Source organism: Acanthisitta chloris, unplaced genomic scaffold (genome assembly GCF_000695815.1).
Source record: "Acanthisitta chloris isolate BGI_N310 unplaced genomic scaffold, ASM69581v1 scaffold40316, whole genome shotgun sequence".
Taxonomy (NCBI): domain Eukaryota; kingdom Metazoa; phylum Chordata; class Aves; order Passeriformes; family Acanthisittidae; genus Acanthisitta; species Acanthisitta chloris.
Window position 1 is genome coordinate 20,266 of NW_008680546.1, and position 18,157 is coordinate 38,422.

An 18,157-nucleotide genomic window follows, 5' to 3' on the forward strand; every position below is an offset into this window, starting at 1 on the left:
CCAGTAACTAGACCAATAACTCTGTGTGCTGGAAAGGGAATCTGTAGTAACAGAAGACCTTTTGCTCAGGTACAAGTTCAGAATAAGTCAGTACAGCTCAGATGGATTTGTTGTGCTAAAAACTGGTGCAAGGGTCAGACTTTTCCACATATTGACCACAGACATATATAGGAATGGAGCTGAGGCAGCAGAAAGCTGTTAGAATGATGCAGTGCCTCAAAGATTCCAGAGTTAATCCCACTGGAATGGAAAAACTAGAACTGTATTATTTGAAAAACAAATGAGATACAATCCCCAGTTAACTCTTTATACTTCTGAAAAGTCTGAAATAGTGAGAATGGGTTATAGCCTAATATTAACTGGTAGGGTTGTACCAGAGGTTCCATTGCTCCAGGCTTGGTGATTTACAGGAGGTATTTTACTTTGAGGTGTTAGAGGTTGTGGGGTGCCCACTTGTCCTGCCTTCACTTGCAGCTACTCTGCAGTTTTGGATCTTATCAGGTTATTCTGACAGCCACACAGATGGAGAATTACTTTTGTAGCTGAGGAGAAGGAAATACAGAGTAGAAGAACTTTCATAGGATCACTGCTCAATCCTTGTCTGGTATGTAAAACAAAAGCTCATTTCTCATCTTCATGGACTTTGTGCTAACTTCATGCAGGACTAAGACCTCAGAGTGAAGAGCCCTGGGTTTCTTACTCAGCACAGTCAGTAGTTACTCCTGAATTAGCAAAATTATTCCTTAGCACAGCTATGAAGGGAGGGAGGGTTGTGTGCCAGGATTCCAGCAGTGTAGGCAGGGCTTCCTTTCACAGAGAAGACTATATTCATGCTGTAGGAAATGTTTTGAAGTGATGCTTCTCCTACTAGCAAGGAAGCAATCAATTGTATTTTCAGAACTGCTCAGTGGCTCTTCAAGAGTCTATGAAGAGCCAAGTATTAGAGAACCAGGCCACAAACTACAGGGTCAGCAGCAGCTGCAGTGATCGTGCCTAGCCTTGCTCAAAGCATTTGGATTTGGAGAAAGGAAAAGGAAAGGAGAACTGGTGGTCTGTGGCTGCTTAATCAGCATTTGGAGGAGGATAGTGAAAGGCTGTTGTCCTTTGAAATGGTTTGAAGTACACAAAAATTCAGAGCCCTGGTGAATATAGAAGGAAGCTGCTGCTGCTTTTGCCTTGGCAATACTTATGTCTTGAGTAGTTATAGCCAGCAGAAACCCTGGCTGGAGGCTGCTGGTTATTCTCTCAGTTGTATCATGTGGTGTTTGCACACTGGGATGATGTGGTGTCTTCTCAAGCCCCAAGTGCAGGGTGTGAGTGATCTCGTTGTAGTTTGGGTAATTGTTTTTGTCAAAAGGAGACACACTTGTTCTTGGGCTCTCCTTCAACTTCTCTTTTCTTCCCGATGAAAGAGATTATTTTTTTCCAAAATACAGACAGCTGTATTAAATGGGCTTGTTAGTTAACTTGGCACTTCAGCTGAAGGAGCTGAACTGTCACAGGCAGGATCAGAGAGGATGTGTTTTGAGTACAGACTTCTTCAGGACAAGCTCTTACTCTTCTTAAGGAGAAGCACTTGGGTTTTAGTGCCTTACACATTTTTGTGCCTGTGGCTGGGACTCCCTCTTAGAATCCATATGTGCTTGTAGAAGCAGAAAAGCTGTGAAAAGGGAAGGAAACAATCACTCACTCATCTAAAACTTCCTGTTTCGTTTCAGGGACTTTCTGCCACGTGGATCTGGCATCGTAACCAGGCGCCCACTGGTCCTGCAGCTCGTCAACTCCAGCACAGGTATGTGAGCTCCCTTTGCTCTGTGTCTGGTTGGATTGCTGTCTTAGTCAGGGAAGGTCTTACTTGATCAGTGGCACTGCTCAGTGTGAAGATAAATAAGAATTTTCCCCAGTAAAAGTGACCTGCAGCTGTTTTTCCTATTTAACATCTGATGCATTAAGTGCTCAGAAGCAAAATGCTTTTTAGTTGTTTTGGTTTACCTTATGAGTCAAAGCTCCATGCATACACATATCACAGTTTTCCTTTGCTTGTGCAGCTGTGACTTTTATGAGTGGGTAAGACCTGAAAACCAAATGACCCTGCAGCTAATCCTCTAAAATAAGGGAGTGAGGTAATGTACAGGAGACCCAGTGTGAGAACAGTGGAATCTATAGAAGCAAGACTGCAGAGTTCTATGACTGCTCTTTTGGGCAGGTCACTGGTTGTGCTACTTACTTGGAGGATATTTTAATTACCTGAAGTTCTGTTAAGATCTCATCCAGGAGCTGACAAGTGAATGTTTCAAGGTACTTACCTTCTTCTCTTGTCAGGTGAACTTGATCTATCAAGCAATCTGATCTGCAGTAAGGATACAATTTGACTTTTAGGAGGCTTTTAAAATTGGAACAGAGGGTTCTTGGGTTGGTTAACCTGTTCAAGGACAGGCATAAAAACCCCAACCAGCAGCCAATTCAAACCCATGTCAAGAGAAGATTTGTTTTTTTGCCTCTCAAGACTTACTTTAGAGTGTTCTCATTATAGTGAAACTGTTATTTACCCCCAGCACTTTACTTCAGAGCTGCTCTGAGTTCTCCTGAGTACCAAGGTGCCTCCCAGTGTTGCTGGGGAAGTTGTGGCTGCTGCAGGCAGGTGCAGGGGAACTTTGGTTATCAACAGGGAAGATCCTGAATTATTTGAGTGAAGACAAGCGAGGATGTCACCTCTGCTGAGACAGAAACTGGATTGTGAAGATGTTGCACTCAACTGAGTCATCTCAGATGTTAGTCAGATAACGTGACTGCAGTCACTTCTGTTCCAACCTGCCAGTTCCTGGTGGGAAAGCCCTTGCCAGACTTTATCCCTTCAACTGTTTTTTTATTTTGTTTTGCTTCAGGACATGCTGCTTTCATTATACTTTTGAGTGTTTCTCTGACTGCGGTGACTATTTCTGATGCTCTGCTTCTATTTAAATAGAATATGGCGAGTTCCTGCACTGCAAGGGAAAGAAATTCACTGATTTTGAGGAGGTCCGTTTGGAGATCGAGGCTGAAACAGATCGTGTTACTGGCTCCAACAAAGGGATCTCCCCTGTGCCCATCAATCTTCGAGTCTACTCTCCCCATGGTGAGTCCTAGTGCAGTGGAACCAACTCTTCTGGCTCTCCAGTCTCTTATGAAGTGAAAAAAAATAGTGCTGTCATCACTTCCCCGGAAGGATTTTGAGAGCACAGTTTCCCTGATCAGTGTGAAAACAAGTGTTTAAAAGGGAAGGGTGAAGAGATCATTGACAATTACACTAGTAACAACTAGCAACTAGTTCTTACTAAGCAGTAACAAAAAGGAAGCTCTGTGTGCTTCTGTGTGTGCATCTGTTATGTATTGGAGACATTATTTACAGGTGGTACTTAGAGACCAGAACATTCCTACCTTAACCCTCTCTTGTGGTATCTCCTGTCTTTGTGTCTAGTCCTGAACCTGACCTTGGTGGACCTGCCTGGTATGACAAAAGTCCCTGTGGGGGATCAGCCCCCTGACATTGAATTTCAGATCCGAGATATGCTTATGCAGTTTGTCACCAAAGAGAACTGCCTCATCCTGGCAGTATCCCCAGCCAACTCTGATTTGGCAAATTCTGATGCCCTGAAGATTGCAAAGGAGGTGGATCCTCAAGGTAAATATCTCTTCATTTAGCCTGACATTACTAGACATTGGCCTGGTTTTCCTGTTGCAGTTTGGTTGTGGTTAGCCCAGGAACTATGGGCTCCTGTCTGTTGTCTTGGGATGTATCTTCACCAACAAACATTCTTCATAGAGGTGTTAGTGAGTGTTAACAGTTGCTGTAATAGAATTTTTGTTACTACCCTTTTCTTCCTTTGTCTGAGCCCCTTTTCTGAAGAGCTGAAGGATTTCCTTTCCTTTCCTTTAGTCATCTGCATCTAGCCTGGAGAAAACTAGGAAAATGTGCACAAAAATCTCTGTGCTGTGGCATAGCATGTGCATTCAGCAGGGCAGAACTGAGAACTGAGCTCGATTTTTTTTTTTTTTTTTTTTTTTTTTTTTTTTTGTCTGTTTTGCTCTCATGGCCTCTTGGATGTGATGAGAACTGTAGTGTTTAAGAGCCCTTGAGTAGCCAGGTTGGGTAATCTGTAAGCTCTGTGAACAGAGGAAAATACTACATGAGTTGTTTGCTTGATCAAGTGTGTTTGTCTTTTCCATAGGCCAGCGCACCATTGGGGTCATCACTAAGCTGGATCTTATGGATGAAGGAACTGATGCCCGAGATGTATTAGAAAACAAATTACTTCCACTCCGTAGGGGTATGTTTCCTCATGCTTCGTCCATGATATCCTTCCTATCTTTCCCCTCTGTGAGGTTTCCTGGCCTCATCCTCTTCCTCCAGCACATCCCCTTCCCATAGCATCTGTTACAACTTGTGGTTCAGCCATCTCTGTTCCAAGCTGGAACTAGGAGAAAAGTTGGACAACAGGAATCAGTCATGCTGTTAACAAGAACGTTAGGTATTTGTGCCTTGATATGTACTCCTAGGAGAAACACAGCCTCATGCTCCTGGTTTTGTTCCCTCTTTCCTTCTTTTAATAAGGCAAGCAGCAAAAAATGGAACTCCTGTCTAAAAGACTCCTGTCCCTGCCACAGTATATGGATGAAATAACTCTAGGCTGTAGTACCTGCTGTGTATAGCCGTAGCAAAGCACCTGTCCTAAGAACTCTGACAGAAGAAATGAGTGAGATTGGAGTGTGCTTTGTGTTTGGGGGAACAGGAATGAATAAGCTAATTCTCTATTCCATACCCATTTTTGTCCTGCATACCAAAGTCTCAGACCCTGAGCCACTCCAGTCATTCCTGATGATGTGTTACCACTAGAATCCCCATTTTGCAGTGCTGTGTAACCTCCTGCTCAGTCTGAGTCTCATTTACTCTGCAAACATCTGATCTCTAATCCTACTCTTACAGGTTACATTGGTGTCGTCAACAGAAGTCAGAAGGACATAGATGGCAAGAAGGACATCCAGGCAGCTCTGGCTGCAGAGAGGAAATTCTTTCTCTCCCACCCAGCCTACAGACACATAGCTGATCGCATGGGAACCCCCTACCTGCAGAAAGTATTGAACCAGGTACTGTCCACAGTTGAGAACTGCTGCCCACACCATCACAGGAATGGCTGTGGTGGCCATTGAGGCTCTTCCAAGATGGAAGAATACAGGGAAAGCAAGAAGTTGTGGTCAGCAAACTGGTAATACCTTAAATTGTTTTGCTGCAGTGAGACTTGTGAAGATCAGTTAGCTCTTCCATCTCTGTCATTAAAGGTGTTGTGGTGCCAAGTCCCAGGGAGTGTGCCTGACTTGTTTAGTGCTGATGCAGTGAAACACATCGAGGCCAACAGTGGAACTTGCACACCAAAGGCAGAACAGTGCTTGATCCTTCCACTGACACTGGTGCAAAATCAGTAGTTGGTTCATGGCATTTATGCTATTGGAATGCAAAGAGACCTTCTGAATTTATAGTGGTCTCTGTACCTAACAGTAAGCTGCAAAGATTGATTTAGGTGTGATACTGGTAGTAATTTTCCCATCTGTTGAGGCTCTTCTGTCTCATACATTAGCAACTTACTGTTGCTTCTTTCTCTTTTCCTTTGAAATACTCCCTTAAGTGAAGAATTACTTTGTCCTTTTTTTCTCCTTACTGAAATACTAATCTTTAAACTGGAGTTTTCCACAGCTGTGCTTTGTGGAAAACCCTCTTGTTAGAGCCTCATCAGTGGTTTTGGCTCCTTCCACCTTACCTTATCACCCTTATTGTTGAAAAAGGACTTAACCACCAGCTTGATGTGCTAAGTTGAAGAGAGAATAGCCTTTACCTTTGGGTAAATAGCAAATGCTAGTACTTGTGTGTGAAGTTTATGCTTGGGTTTGAGTCAATAGGCTTGTGTGGATGGAGTTTTGTACCAGATTGGAAGGTAAACTGAAGGTCAAGAGTAGAGGGGTGCAGTAGGCAGAAGCTGGGGAGCTGGGATGCCAGTTAGGAGCTGAGTATATCTGTCCTGGGACAGACTTTTTATTAGGACCACTCAGAAGAACTGAACAGAGAAGAGCATTCCTCTATTTTGTAGTGTGGAGGTAGCAAACACTTTCCAGTAACTACCCTAGAGATTTATTGTCATCTTAAACCTTCTTCCTGTGCAGCAACTGACCAACCACATCCGTGACACCCTGCCAGGGCTGCGGAACAAGCTCCAGAGCCAGCTGCTCTCCATTGAGAAGGAGGTGGAGGAGTACAAGAACTTTCGCCCTGATGATCCTGCTCGCAAGACCAAAGCTCTGCTTCAGTAAGTGGCCTCAGCTGCATGTCCCTCCCTGGAGAGCACTGCTCAGCCATGGCTTCTGCTTCATGCTTTTGGTTTCTTTCAGGATGGTCCAGCAGTTTGCTGTGGACTTTGAGAAACGCATTGAAGGCTCTGGAGACCAAATTGATACCTATGAGCTGTCAGGAGGAGCGAGGATTAACCGCATCTTCCATGAGCGTTTCCCCTTCGAACTGGTCAAGGTACTGCTTCCCTGTGCTGCTGAGATCCACTTTGTCTTCCTGTCTGTTACCTCTTCTGTCTCTCTCTTTACCCCTCTTCTATGTTTTATCATCTTGTCTTTCCTATTGACTACTTTGTTTCATGTTTTTCCATTTTATCAGCTTTTCTACTTACTTTTCTCCTTTACTGAGACCTTCCCATAGTACTGACCTTTCCCTCCATCCCTGTCCTTGTGACAGAACTTGACTTTCTCTGAGTTAAATGACAGTATTTCTTTGGCTTAATTCCTAAATGCTAAATTAAGTGTGCAAAGTGGCTTTAACACGAACAATAGTAAATCAATGACTTAATGCCCTTGCAGATACGTTGTGTCAAAGCAACTGTGACTGAATTTTGTAGTATGAATGGTGCTGAAACTTGTATTTCCTTGATCCTGAGCATCAGGCTGGACCTCAGGTTGCCCTAAGAGATATTCAAGAAGCAGGAAAAAGAATGTAGATATAGCTGGGATTTTTTTGTCGGTCCCCTGTGAATGGTCTAGAGGTGGGGACAGTGTTGAAACAGTTCTGCTGTTGTAACAGTGGAAGAGGATTTTTACTGCATGTTGGTTTTCTTGAATGGTGAAGTACCTGATCAGAAGAGATACTGAGAAATCTTGGCTTTTTAATGTCAGTTAGAACGAACTCAAGAGCCAAATCCTTCTGCTTCTGGATTTTCTGCATTCTGCTTCCTTTTTTTTTTCCACATTTGAACACGATGAGGCCTTTTCAGTGCAATACAAGAGCCTGCCTTGTACTAGATTTACAATTCACACACAAAAATGTATTATCCATTTGTGGTCTTCACTAAAAAAAAACAGCTGCCAAGATGTCCTGGTCAGTCTTGAGAGGCAAAACAGTTTGTTTCTGAAAGCCATCTAAACACTTCAATCCTATTGATTTATCTCAAAGAAGCTCCTTGAGAGCAGCTGGGACTTGGCATCTGTTCCCTTAGCTGTTCCCGTGTCCAGGATGTCCTGCACTGGCAACAGAAACTTTGTTGCTGGACTCTGTACCCAACACTTGAGCTAATATCTCATCTGTCACATGGTAGTGCTGGCATGGGACCTCTTCTCTGTGAAGCATTGCTGCTGTGTGTCCTGGGGTTGTGCAAATCAGTGTGACAAAGTTTCTAATCAAATTCTCTTTCGGTGCAGATGGAGTTTGATGAGAAGGAGCTGCGGCGGGAGATTAGCTATGCCATCAAGAACATCCATGGTATCAGGCATGTATCACACCCTAGGCAAACCTTTGGCTGCAAAGCCTTGTAAATACCTCTAGACCTTCCAAGTGGAGTTGAAGACTTCAGAGGTACGGTAGGTTAGCCCAAAGGGGAGGGATAACCTCCTTGGACCACTCCAATGGCTTGAATTTGGGAGTAGGGACAATCATTCAAGTCAGTTTGCTTTGTCTTCCCATATGAAAGTCACAGAAGCCTCAAAGGTAAAAGCCTGGGTAACTTGACATTTTCTCCATCCTTCGTGGGCCTTGACATAAGAAGGGATAGAAAGAGGGATGCAGGCCCATACTGCTCCTTCATTTAGTTACAACTAAAGCATGTATTTTTGCTTTTTACCTCTGTACTAACCAACAGTTAGGTGTTTAAAATGAGAGTTGGTACTGAGCACCTCTTCCCTTAGAGATCTCAGGGAGTATTGGGGTGCCCATCACCAGGGTCCCACTGGCCCCAGGACATAGTTAGCAAACAGGTTTGTGTTCCCCTCAGTGGAGGTGAGTTGTCAGGAAACACAGCCCTGAGACCCTGAGTTGTGCTGCTCCTGGGAAGGTGAGCAGAGCCCAGTGCCTGTTGGAGCCCTTCCTGCACACTGGGATGTGAACAAACACTGACCTAGATTTATTTTTGTTCCTTTCTCTTGCTCAGTCACCAGCTGAGCTTGGTAAAGGGTATCAAATATGTCAGTGTTCTAACCATTAAGAAAATCTTTCAGAGAAAGCCTCCCATCTGCTGCACAGCTCTGAGGTCACATTGCTGTGGAGAGATCAACCCCTGCCACCCTTAGGCCTGGTGGCTGAGGTGAAATGATGACCTGGCTGTGGCTGTCCAGCCAAGACCCATTTTGCCCTCAATATCTCCTTCCTGGGAGGTGCCAAGCATCCCTCCCTTGCCACGGACTCCAGTCAGGGCTTGTCCAGGGGACATGACACTCCCCAGCCCCGTGTCCTGGGTTTTAGTGATGGCAGTGCCTGCTCCAAGATGTGTGTGTAACGCTGTGACATTCTCCTTGCCCCTTCTCCCCCTCCTGCCTTGTCTCATCCCCACCCTGGGTGTTTAGAACCGGTCTCTTCACACCCGACATGGCCTTTGAGACCATTGTGAAAAAGCAGGTGAAGAAGATTAAAGAGCCTTGCCTGAAATGCGTGGACATGGTCATTACGGAGTTAATCAATACTGTTAGACAGTGCACCAAGAAGGTAACCAGAGGCAGCATGGAGCTGGCACCTTCCACCCGCTCGCTGGCTGCGGCGCAGCATTGTGACCTGGGCAGGGACTTGCCTGCAGCCACACTCGGTGTTTCTAACCACCTCCTCAGCATGACTAGACCTGAGCCGTACCAGCCTGGAGCGATCCAGCCAACAAGCCAAACAGGAAGGAAGCACTCTGGGACATGGGCCATGGCCCTGCTCCCTGAATCTGTTAGAGCTGAGGGGTGCTGGAGGTGTCCTGCCACCCCTTCGTCTGTAGCGTGACTCATAGTTCCTTTAAAAACCAAGGGTGTTCCTATGTGGCTACATCTGTCTTTAAATTTATCATCTGGGTTTATTTTCCAAGCTAGAAACTGGGGTTTAAATGTAGTCCCCTCTGTTCTTATAGAAGTGAGAGGGTTAATCCCAGACTAGCCTTTGGGTGCTGCTTGGGAGGTGTATGGAGCTGAGCTTCAGAGGCTGCAGCAGTTATAGCTGTGAGCTGTATTCCAAGGAAAAGTTCCTGTGGTGTTTGGCTTGGTTTCTGGCTGGCTTGGTCTGTATCCTGTTCTGGGAGGGCAGCACGTGGCTGAGAAGAAGCAAGTTAGATGTGTTCATCACCCTCTGGGATCCCCCTGTTCTGTCTCTCAAGAGAGAGTGCATCGGGCTTTGCCCTTTGAGATCCATGCTGGTATTTGCTGGGGTTGAGGGAGGGAACCTGCCTTGATTCTGCCCTTTGGATGTGGCAGGTTTTGATTCCAAGGCTGGGGTTGAAGGGCAGCAAGATAAGACAACCTGTGCCATTCTTCTCAGCCATGGCTCGCTGCCTCGGGCAGGCAGGGTGCTGGTGCGAGGGCACCTCGGTTAGGATGGTGGTGTGGGCACTGGAGACTGGAATCGCCACTGGCTATTTAGGTGCAGGTAAATGGGCATTGCAGGAGGTGTCTGGAGAGCCTGACACCCTCTCTGCAAGGGTGGGGACAGGTGCCCAAGTGGTGATACTTGCCATGCTAGCAGAAATGCCTGGTCCTTAGGGCCAAGAACCTCTGTAGAAGGGCTCAGGCATGCAGGCACATGCTTTGCCCCCCAGAACAGACTGGGAGAGCAAAGTGGATGCAGTGAGAGGTTGCTCAGGTTTCTAGAGTGCTGGAGGAACTTCCTTTTCCTGTCCTGCTGTCCTCTCTTGGGGTGTGTGACTGTGGGGAGCACCCAGAAAATTGCCATTAGAGCCTGTCGACAGGTAAGCACAGGCCCTCGGGCTGCCAAGTATCCAGAGTCACCTGCTAACTGGATCAGAAGGGCCCTCCTTTTTCATGCCCTCTGAAGCTTCTCTTGATTTGTTATCCATCCATCAGTTGCTATTCAGAACCTCCCATTCATTCTTTTTCTCCATTCATTCTTTCTCTTTGCATCCTTTCCTCCCATTTTCTATTTCTTTCTTCATTGTTTCTTTTTCTTTCCTCTTCTTACTGATAATTTTAGAAGAAACCATCTGTTCTGACAGCAGCAGGTTCCTCAAGTGATCAGGTGGTGGGTACAGCAGGGTGGGAGGTAAGGGAGGAGAACAGACCACAGGGATGGAGGGGAAATGTCACAGATTCAGGATTAAAGGATTCAATTTTAGCTTGGATCCTACTGCTGAGGTGTTGATGGTTGACTTCAGTGCTAGTTGCTCTATGTGTGCTCTAGTAGCCATGGTTACCATTTTGTATCTGAAGGAACAAAATATGGTCATTCAGGTGATACTCAGGTACTGGAAAGGGTTGATTTTTAAAATATTTCTTCTATGCAGGGCCCCCAAGTCTGGTGGGGAAGACAGTATATCTTGGTCTTAACTGGGCAACTGGATTAGTAGGAAACTACTGTTGAGTCAGAGGATGTGAACTGAACTCTGGAAATCCCCTTGCTTTGCTCAAAAGGGACATTGTTGGCACCTTGAGAGAGACCTTTGGGCGAAGCCAAATCCTGTAAGATACTCCAGCTCTTTGCTGATTAAAAGGCAACGCATAACTTGTGTTGAAGAGTGTTTTAATACTGGTATTTCTTGGGCACTTGCAGGTATTATCCACAGAGATGTGAAGGGATAAACACCTGATTTACATGAGGTGGTGGATATTTATGGCTACCCCAGGGTTGGTTGGTAGCTGCAGACACTCCAGGTGTGACTTAACTGTACCTGTGGATCCAGTATCCCTTTCCCATGCCAAGGGGACATTGTCCCCTTGAAAGCAGTCAGAGCAGAGATGGCCCATGCTAAAACAAGTCACTTAGACTGTGTAACAAAGAGCATCCTGGTAGAAGCTCTCAACTGTTAAAAGAAATGCTGAAAGACTTTTTTGGGGTGCAGTGGTCTTGAATCGTGAGCCATGTGCTCTGGGATGGCTCTGCTTGAGTAGGGAGGTTGGACCAGATGACCCATTGTGGTCCCTTCCAACCTAACTGATTCTGTGATTCTGTAATCTTGGCCATATTTTAGTAACTTTAGTTTCTGTGGACTTTCTGCCCTTTCTGAGTGTGGAGCCATTGAGAACACAGGGCTCTTAATATCTGTGGAAATGAATAGTTCCTTATAAACCTCCACAGGCCTGTGCTGGGTCTGATGCTGCAGGTTAGCTGGAGCAGAATGGCTGCTTTGTATAGCTATGGATGCAAGTGTGCATTTTCCTAAATACTGGGTACGTCTGTTCTTACTGAGGAGGTTCATGTTGCAGGGAAGGTGAGTGAGATGAAATATGCTCCTCAAGTGGAGCAGTTTGCCTGAATCCCTGAGACTGAGAGACATCAGTTCTGCCAAAACAAGATGCAAGTGGCAAATCTTTGCAGGTCTTAGTCTGGCTTCTGTTCAGGCTTCCTGCAGCTGGAATAAGGAAAACATGGAGAGATAACTGTGGTGGGAAGGAAAGGGAAATGTCCGAGACAACGGGAAATGAGACGTGATGAACCTCTAGGAGGAGAGGCAGTGGCTCACTGAGTCAAGCAGCTTTGTCTTAAAATCCAAAGAAGCTTTCCTTCAGGATGAGATCACTTGATCCCTGGGGGCTTCCATCCATTCATCTTGCTCTTGACAGCTCACCATTTCACTGGCCCAGCTGCTCCTACCTCATTCCCCTTTGCCACTTCCATTTGCCTGTAGACTCTCCTGATACTTGGCAGTGCACAGGCCCCATAGCAATGCTCACTTGGTTCAGTAAACTAATGGAATGAACCAAAATCTCACTTCTCATTTTGCCTTGTGTTTTCTCTCTTTTCCCTTTTCCTTCCTTCTTTCTTCCTCCTTCCTGCTCTTTCTCTGCTTTGCTTTCTTCTTCCTCGTTGCTTCCTCCCGCCCTTCCCCTGCCATGCAGAACGGGTCTCTTCACGCCTGACCTCGCTTTTGAAGCCATAGTGAAAAAGCAGGTGCAGAAGTTGAAGGAGCCAAGTCTGAAGTGTGTGGATATGGTAGTGAGTGAGCTCACATCCACCATCAGAAAGTGTAGCGAAAAGGTAAAGAAACAAAAATATCAAAGAAAGGTCAATGCCCACTCCCTTCCCACACACCTCCATGCTGTTCCTCCACACACACCCCAGGGACTCCAGCAAATCTAGAGAGAGAAAATGGTTGTGAAGATGCAGCTGAAGGAGAGCAGCAAGCTGCAGGTAGAAGAGCAGTTTAAAGGCAGGCCAAGAGAAGTGGGTGACAACTGATGAGCTCTTTAGCTGAGGAGTGAGCTGGGATCCAGTGGATGACTCTACCATACCCTTCTCCTCTGTCTGGCTCAGTGGAATTCACCTCAGTGTGGATCAGCCCCTTTGCAAGACCTGTTTGCTGTGCTACTGCCTGCACATTTGGAGTTTCTTACTTGTTATTTCTGGGACCCCCTTAAAAAATGCAGGTGCCTTAGGAAAAGATAAAAAGTCCTCTCATCCCCACAGCATGTGTGGTCTGCAGAGCAATGTTGAGCAGTGGCATCTACAAAACAATAGCTGATTAAAGTGTGCGGTGCAAGATGTTCTGCAAGAGACATTCAGAGTCCCAAAAGGCTTTGAGAAAAGCTTTTCCAGGCATTCCACCCTCTGCATCATTCTCCTGCTGATCCCTCACTCCATGGACTGTGCTCAGTGGGAAGTGGTATGATGCTTTTCCCTGTGTGCTGTGAAGCCTGAAGCTAGCAGCAGGTGGAGAGCGACAGGGAAGGTGTGAGATACCCTTGGAGGCTGGGGCAGGAGTGGCTGTGATTCCCAGGCTGGTTCCCTCCAGGAGAGGGCACCACATGCCTCCTTAAAAAAACAGGCAGATGTGGCAATTGGTGATAAACTTCCCAGTCAGGGGCCAGAAACGTGTCTGTGGCCCAACAAAAGTGTGTTCTGGAAACTGAGTGGTAAAGGGTTGTTTCATGGGTTATTTTAGGACTTGAAAATTACACTTTCCTTCTTCCAGGGTTGCAGCCAGACTCACCAACATAATAGCCCTAAATTGGGAAGGAAGGGAAGTTAAGAATTGATATGAGTTCAGAGTGAAGGCAAGAGCTGAGCTAATAAGGTCTGGCTCACTTAGGAATGCAGAGCTCACCACCACCTCTCTAAGGAGACATCTCTGACATGCCCTGAGCTCTGCCCAATCTCTCTCTTGTGGAGTCCTGCTGTTTCTGGATCATGGGGGCTGATGTGGTGAGGGAGAGGAACTCCTTTCCAGCCTGTTTCTTATGTGGATTTTTTTATTTTGATGGGTTTGATTGCTTGCACTGTGTTCTGTATCTGGCTGGTGATGTCTGCTCTGGGTGGGGAGAGGAGGGTGATGAAGACCCTAAGGGTATTGAATTCCAGTTTCTCTATTGGACCATGTCGTTAGAGTGGCTGGATACCCACTTGCTCCGTGGATTTTAATCCATGATGTGGTGGAGGACCCCGTGAGGATGCTCTAAGGCAATGCAACCTGAATATCCTGTGAGGAAGGTGATAGTAGCAGTGACATTGTAGGAGACTAATGGCTGTAATAAAAGCTGGAGAAGCCAGGGAGGCAGATGGTAGAATATAAAATAACTGCCTGAAGTAAAATATGTACCAATAGTACTGGAAGATAAAAGGAAAACTTTAGTAATGCTTAGTCAAATGTCTGCATGTAGTGAGAAGGTTCATCTTGCCTGTACCTCCCTCTGAAAGAGTAGAGAGTAACTGCCATAGGCCACTTCAGGATAGTCATTGGACTGAGATGGGTTATGGTGGCCTAAGGTAGTAACAGCACAGGGACATTAGTTAATTTGCAATATTTATTTTGCATGTTATAGCTCTTAACTGCTTGACATGGACAAGAGCATGTGCTATTAGGGGAAGCATCTGGAAAAGGCTACTTTAGGACTGATGCTAATTGTAAGGTAATACCCAGCCTGCTGTCGTGGCCTGACGGTGCCTTTCAGATGGCAAAAACATTTAAACTCACCAGAAGTCCTGCAAGGCTTCTTGAAAGGAAGATTGCTTGGGCTAACACCTCTTGAATTAGCTTAACAGTCCTGTAGCCTTGGTTTGTTGTTGTCCTGAACTGTTGTGTGTTATTGTTTATGTTCTCTCACAATTATTTCATTTCACCCCAGATGGTGAAGAAATCATTGTATGTGCAGTTGATAAAGCTGTATAGATGGAATAACATGAGACTATCATAAAGAGCACAGAAGGCAAACCCGTCTGTTGTTTACAGAAGTGCAGCTTTCCTGTATGAAGAGATTTGCAGTTGGCTATCTCTTGACAAGTCTGAGAGCAGAAGAGAAGATAGCCATTAACAGCTGGTCTCTGACTGGCCTGATTCTGAGCTTCTTCCCCTTGGTAAAGGGGAGAGTAGCTCCAAAAACAACAGAAAGCTGGTGCAAGCATGGAAGTCCTTACCTTTAGGAGGATAATGTTCTAGCTAGTGTTTTTCCAAAAGCAGGAACCTTCTGTGCCAGACTGCACTGCAGCATCTCCCATGTGCAGGAAGGTCTTGCAAGTCAGCAGCCCTTCAGCTGAAGGTTGATCTCTGGTGTGCTGGCAAGGACTCCTAGAATCTGCAAAGAGGGGAACTAAGGAACATTGGGACAAATTGGTTTTCGAAGGGCTGTAAGCTTGTATTTTGATTAAACAGGCAAATGCAGCTAAAGCAGGATGGAAGCCCCACTTGAGCTGGGACATGGTCCCGGGCTGACAGACTAAACCCCTCGAAGGGTCGCCTGCTCTCCTGTCTTTCAGAGTCATGGCATTTCTGGGTGCTGTTTGTACTGCTGGTGATAACTCCTTGCCCCTCTATACCATATTGCATGTTCCCTGGTGGTGTGACATTCTGTGGCTTGTTTGTCCTCTTTCCTTGCCCACTCTTGCTGCTCCTGTGCATGCTTGGGGTTGGAAGCTCCTGCATGAGGCCTGATGCTGTCAGTTTATTTTTGCACATGAATGTTGCTGGATGACCTGAGTCCTGAATAAATCACAACTTGTTTTGCACTGTGTGTGCATTTGTACTGGTTGGGACTGGGATGGTGGGGGGAGGTTTGATGTGTTTTTGTTTGTGGTTTTTTTAATTTGAAGCAAAGAAGCTGAGACTTGCTTGAAGGTTTTCCAACTTCCTGTTTTTCTGTTTGACATAACTTGCCCATCTATCCTTTGCCAACCCCTCCAAAGGAAACAGGAAGCTTTGCCTGACTCTCTGAAGCAACCAGCTGCCTGAACCATAAAGATCATGGAGAACACCCAGTTTGTGCTTTCAAGACGAGGTGGTGGTGGGGAACACTAATTCCACTTGTCTTTTCCTGCCTCTGTGGTGTTCAAAACAAACCACACATGTAAAAATAGTGTCAGATCTAGTCCTCAATTTCAGTTCTAGGCTATTGCAACTTGCTTGACGTAATGGTGCTGAAAGGGTTTGAGACTATTTGTAGTCAGAGGTTAGGAGTATTGTTGGTGGTTAGTGTGGGGTTTGGCTTGCAGTGGTAATGCTGCACAATTTGAGACAGTTCCTTACTTATGTATACAGAACAAAAGGGCAAACCAGTTTAAGAAGAAGCTCTCATAAATTGGAGGAACAAAACAAATGCAGTACAGGTCACGGGCAAATGAGATTTCTTTATTTTTAGACACCCCCTGGAGGGGATATAGAAGACTGATATTGGGAAATGCTGTTTGGCATCATAGTCAAATGGCAGATAATGTTAAAAAAACCAGGAGAAATGATTTCATAGGGGATGGGCAAAAGGACTAGATCCCAGATATGAAGGATTAATTTCTTTTGACTGTGCTGGGCCTGACCTGAGAATCATCAGCTACTGCTGTGGAAATCACTAGAGGCTTATGAGTCTAGGCAAGATAGGTGCTGTGGGAAACCCAGAGAGCTTTAAGGGTGCTGGTTCTGGAAGTGTTGCTCATTTATTATCTCTGTAGATAGTCTTCCTGTGAATCAGAGCTAGTAAAGCCCTTCTGCTTCTTTGTCTGGGCAGGGAAGGATTCATTTCTCAGTAATGTGGCAAAAAGTGTTGTAGGTGCAATGTGACCATAGACCTCAGCTGTGTAATCCTGCCCCAGCACAGGTGGGGAATGGGTAGAAGCAGCTGGATGCCCAGAGAATGGGATTTCTTGAAGACATATCCCCTTGAGCTGGTCAGATCCTCTGTCTCTGCTTGCAGATGTTGAAATGGGCCAGATGCCTCAGCAAACTGGGATTGAAATCCACCTCCTGGGGAGATTTCCAGTAGGATTTAGCAGGTTGCAGCAACAGGCCATTCACCTACTTAGCCTACTACAGTGAGATGCTGACCATCTAGAGAAACTATGCACTTTGATGGGAAAAACCCAACAAGTAAGATGCACTTACATCTGGGGTTTGCCAAGAGCCTCATGTCAGGAAGAATGTGGTGGGTTTGGAGCAGGTCTCTGGTGAGGCAGAAAGGTTGCTGCAAGAGGAAAAAGAGCTTTTCTCTGAAGCCCAAAGGAAGCAGAAATGAACTTTGCCCTCAACAGACTTCCAGGAACTTGGAAAAATCTGTCTGCAAGTCCAGCTTTCTAGAACTTCCCTTGAGAATACCTGGTTGCAGGGTGTATGTATGCATGTGTACATGTGGGGGGCTGCTGCCCCCTTTATGCCTCCCTTTCCCATGTGCACGTGTTTTCTCTCTCCTGCAGCTCAGCCAATACCCTCATCTGCGTGAGGAGATGGAGAGGATTGTCACCACTCACATCCGGGAGAGGGAAGGCAGGACCAAGGATCAGGTAGGGGGTCAGGAGGGTGTGCAAGAGGGGAGATCAGGCAGGGGATGCCCTGTGAAGGGACAGGCTAGGTTAGAGGGGCCTGAGCCAAGGGGTGTCTGGCTGCAGAGGGGTCAGATGGACAATGTCCAGGGGTCTGTCTGCCCCTGTTAGCAGTGTCAGTCACTAACGTTGTGCTCTGTCTGTGCCTCTGTTTGGCAGGTCATGCTTCTAATAGACATCGAGCTGGCTTACATGAACACAAACCATGAGGATTTCATTGGCTTTGCCAAGTAAGCACACACCTCCTATTGCTTCCTCTCCTCTGCATGTGTTTCCTGTGGCTCTGTCCTATAGCTGCTCCAGTAAATGGGTTGCAAAGGCCCTGGAGCAGACACTGGTCTCTCAGTATTGCTTGGTTTTCAGGCTGGGGAGGAGAACAGGGATGTGTGGAAGGGAAGTTAGGGTTATGTCGGGGATAAAAAAGCAGCAGCTGTGGAGGGTTAGTGGTCCAAGTGTGGTTCATGTGGGAGTGGGAAGATGAGTAGCCCAGTCTGAGAGAGCAGATGGCAATAGATTGGGCTGTCAAGGCTTGGAAGCCAGTGGTGAGGGGCACAGACTCGCTGTAGCAGCTATCAGGTGGGAGCAGGATTCAGGGCATCAAGAAGAGCCTAAGAAGTTTTGACTGTCTCTGCTGTTGTTTGCAGTGCTCAGCAGAGGAGCAGCCAGATGAACAAGAAGAAGGCAGCTGGCAACCAGGTAGGCCAAGTTCCATCTCCTTCCTTCACTGCTGCAAGGAGGATATGTTTGCTACCTGGAAGCTACCAGGTGGACAAGTGCTGGGCTGGATGCAGCAGTGCTCTAAGTTGGATTTTTTTTTTTGTGTTGCCTTTTATTTTGAACTCATCAAACTCTGTTTGTAACTGGAGGATGGTGTTTTAGGCTCACTGCAGTCAGGAAGAACTGAGCATCTGGCAGCAATGG

At 46.2% G+C, this 18,157-nt stretch overlaps 1 protein-coding gene across 1 annotated transcript in view; it reads left to right on the forward strand.

Annotated features, from left to right (window-relative positions):
• Positions 1–1,649: 1,649 nt before the first annotated feature.
• The window catches only part of DNM1 (dynamin 1), a gene marked incomplete at its 5' end in the record, with an annotated part of 42,517 nt that continues 26,009 nt past the window's right edge, over positions 1,650–18,157 (forward strand). The window contains 12 exon segments of the mRNA XM_009077732.1: positions 1,650–1,792; positions 2,966–3,115; positions 3,458–3,661; positions 4,209–4,307; positions 4,964–5,124; positions 6,193–6,335; positions 6,418–6,553; positions 7,729–7,796; positions 8,866–9,004; positions 17,111–17,197; positions 17,396–17,466; positions 17,881–17,932. Coding sequence (XP_009075980.1) covers positions 1,650–1,792; positions 2,966–3,115; positions 3,458–3,661; positions 4,209–4,307; positions 4,964–5,124; positions 6,193–6,335; positions 6,418–6,553; positions 7,729–7,796; positions 8,866–9,004; positions 17,111–17,197; positions 17,396–17,466; positions 17,881–17,932 — 1,453 coding nt within the window.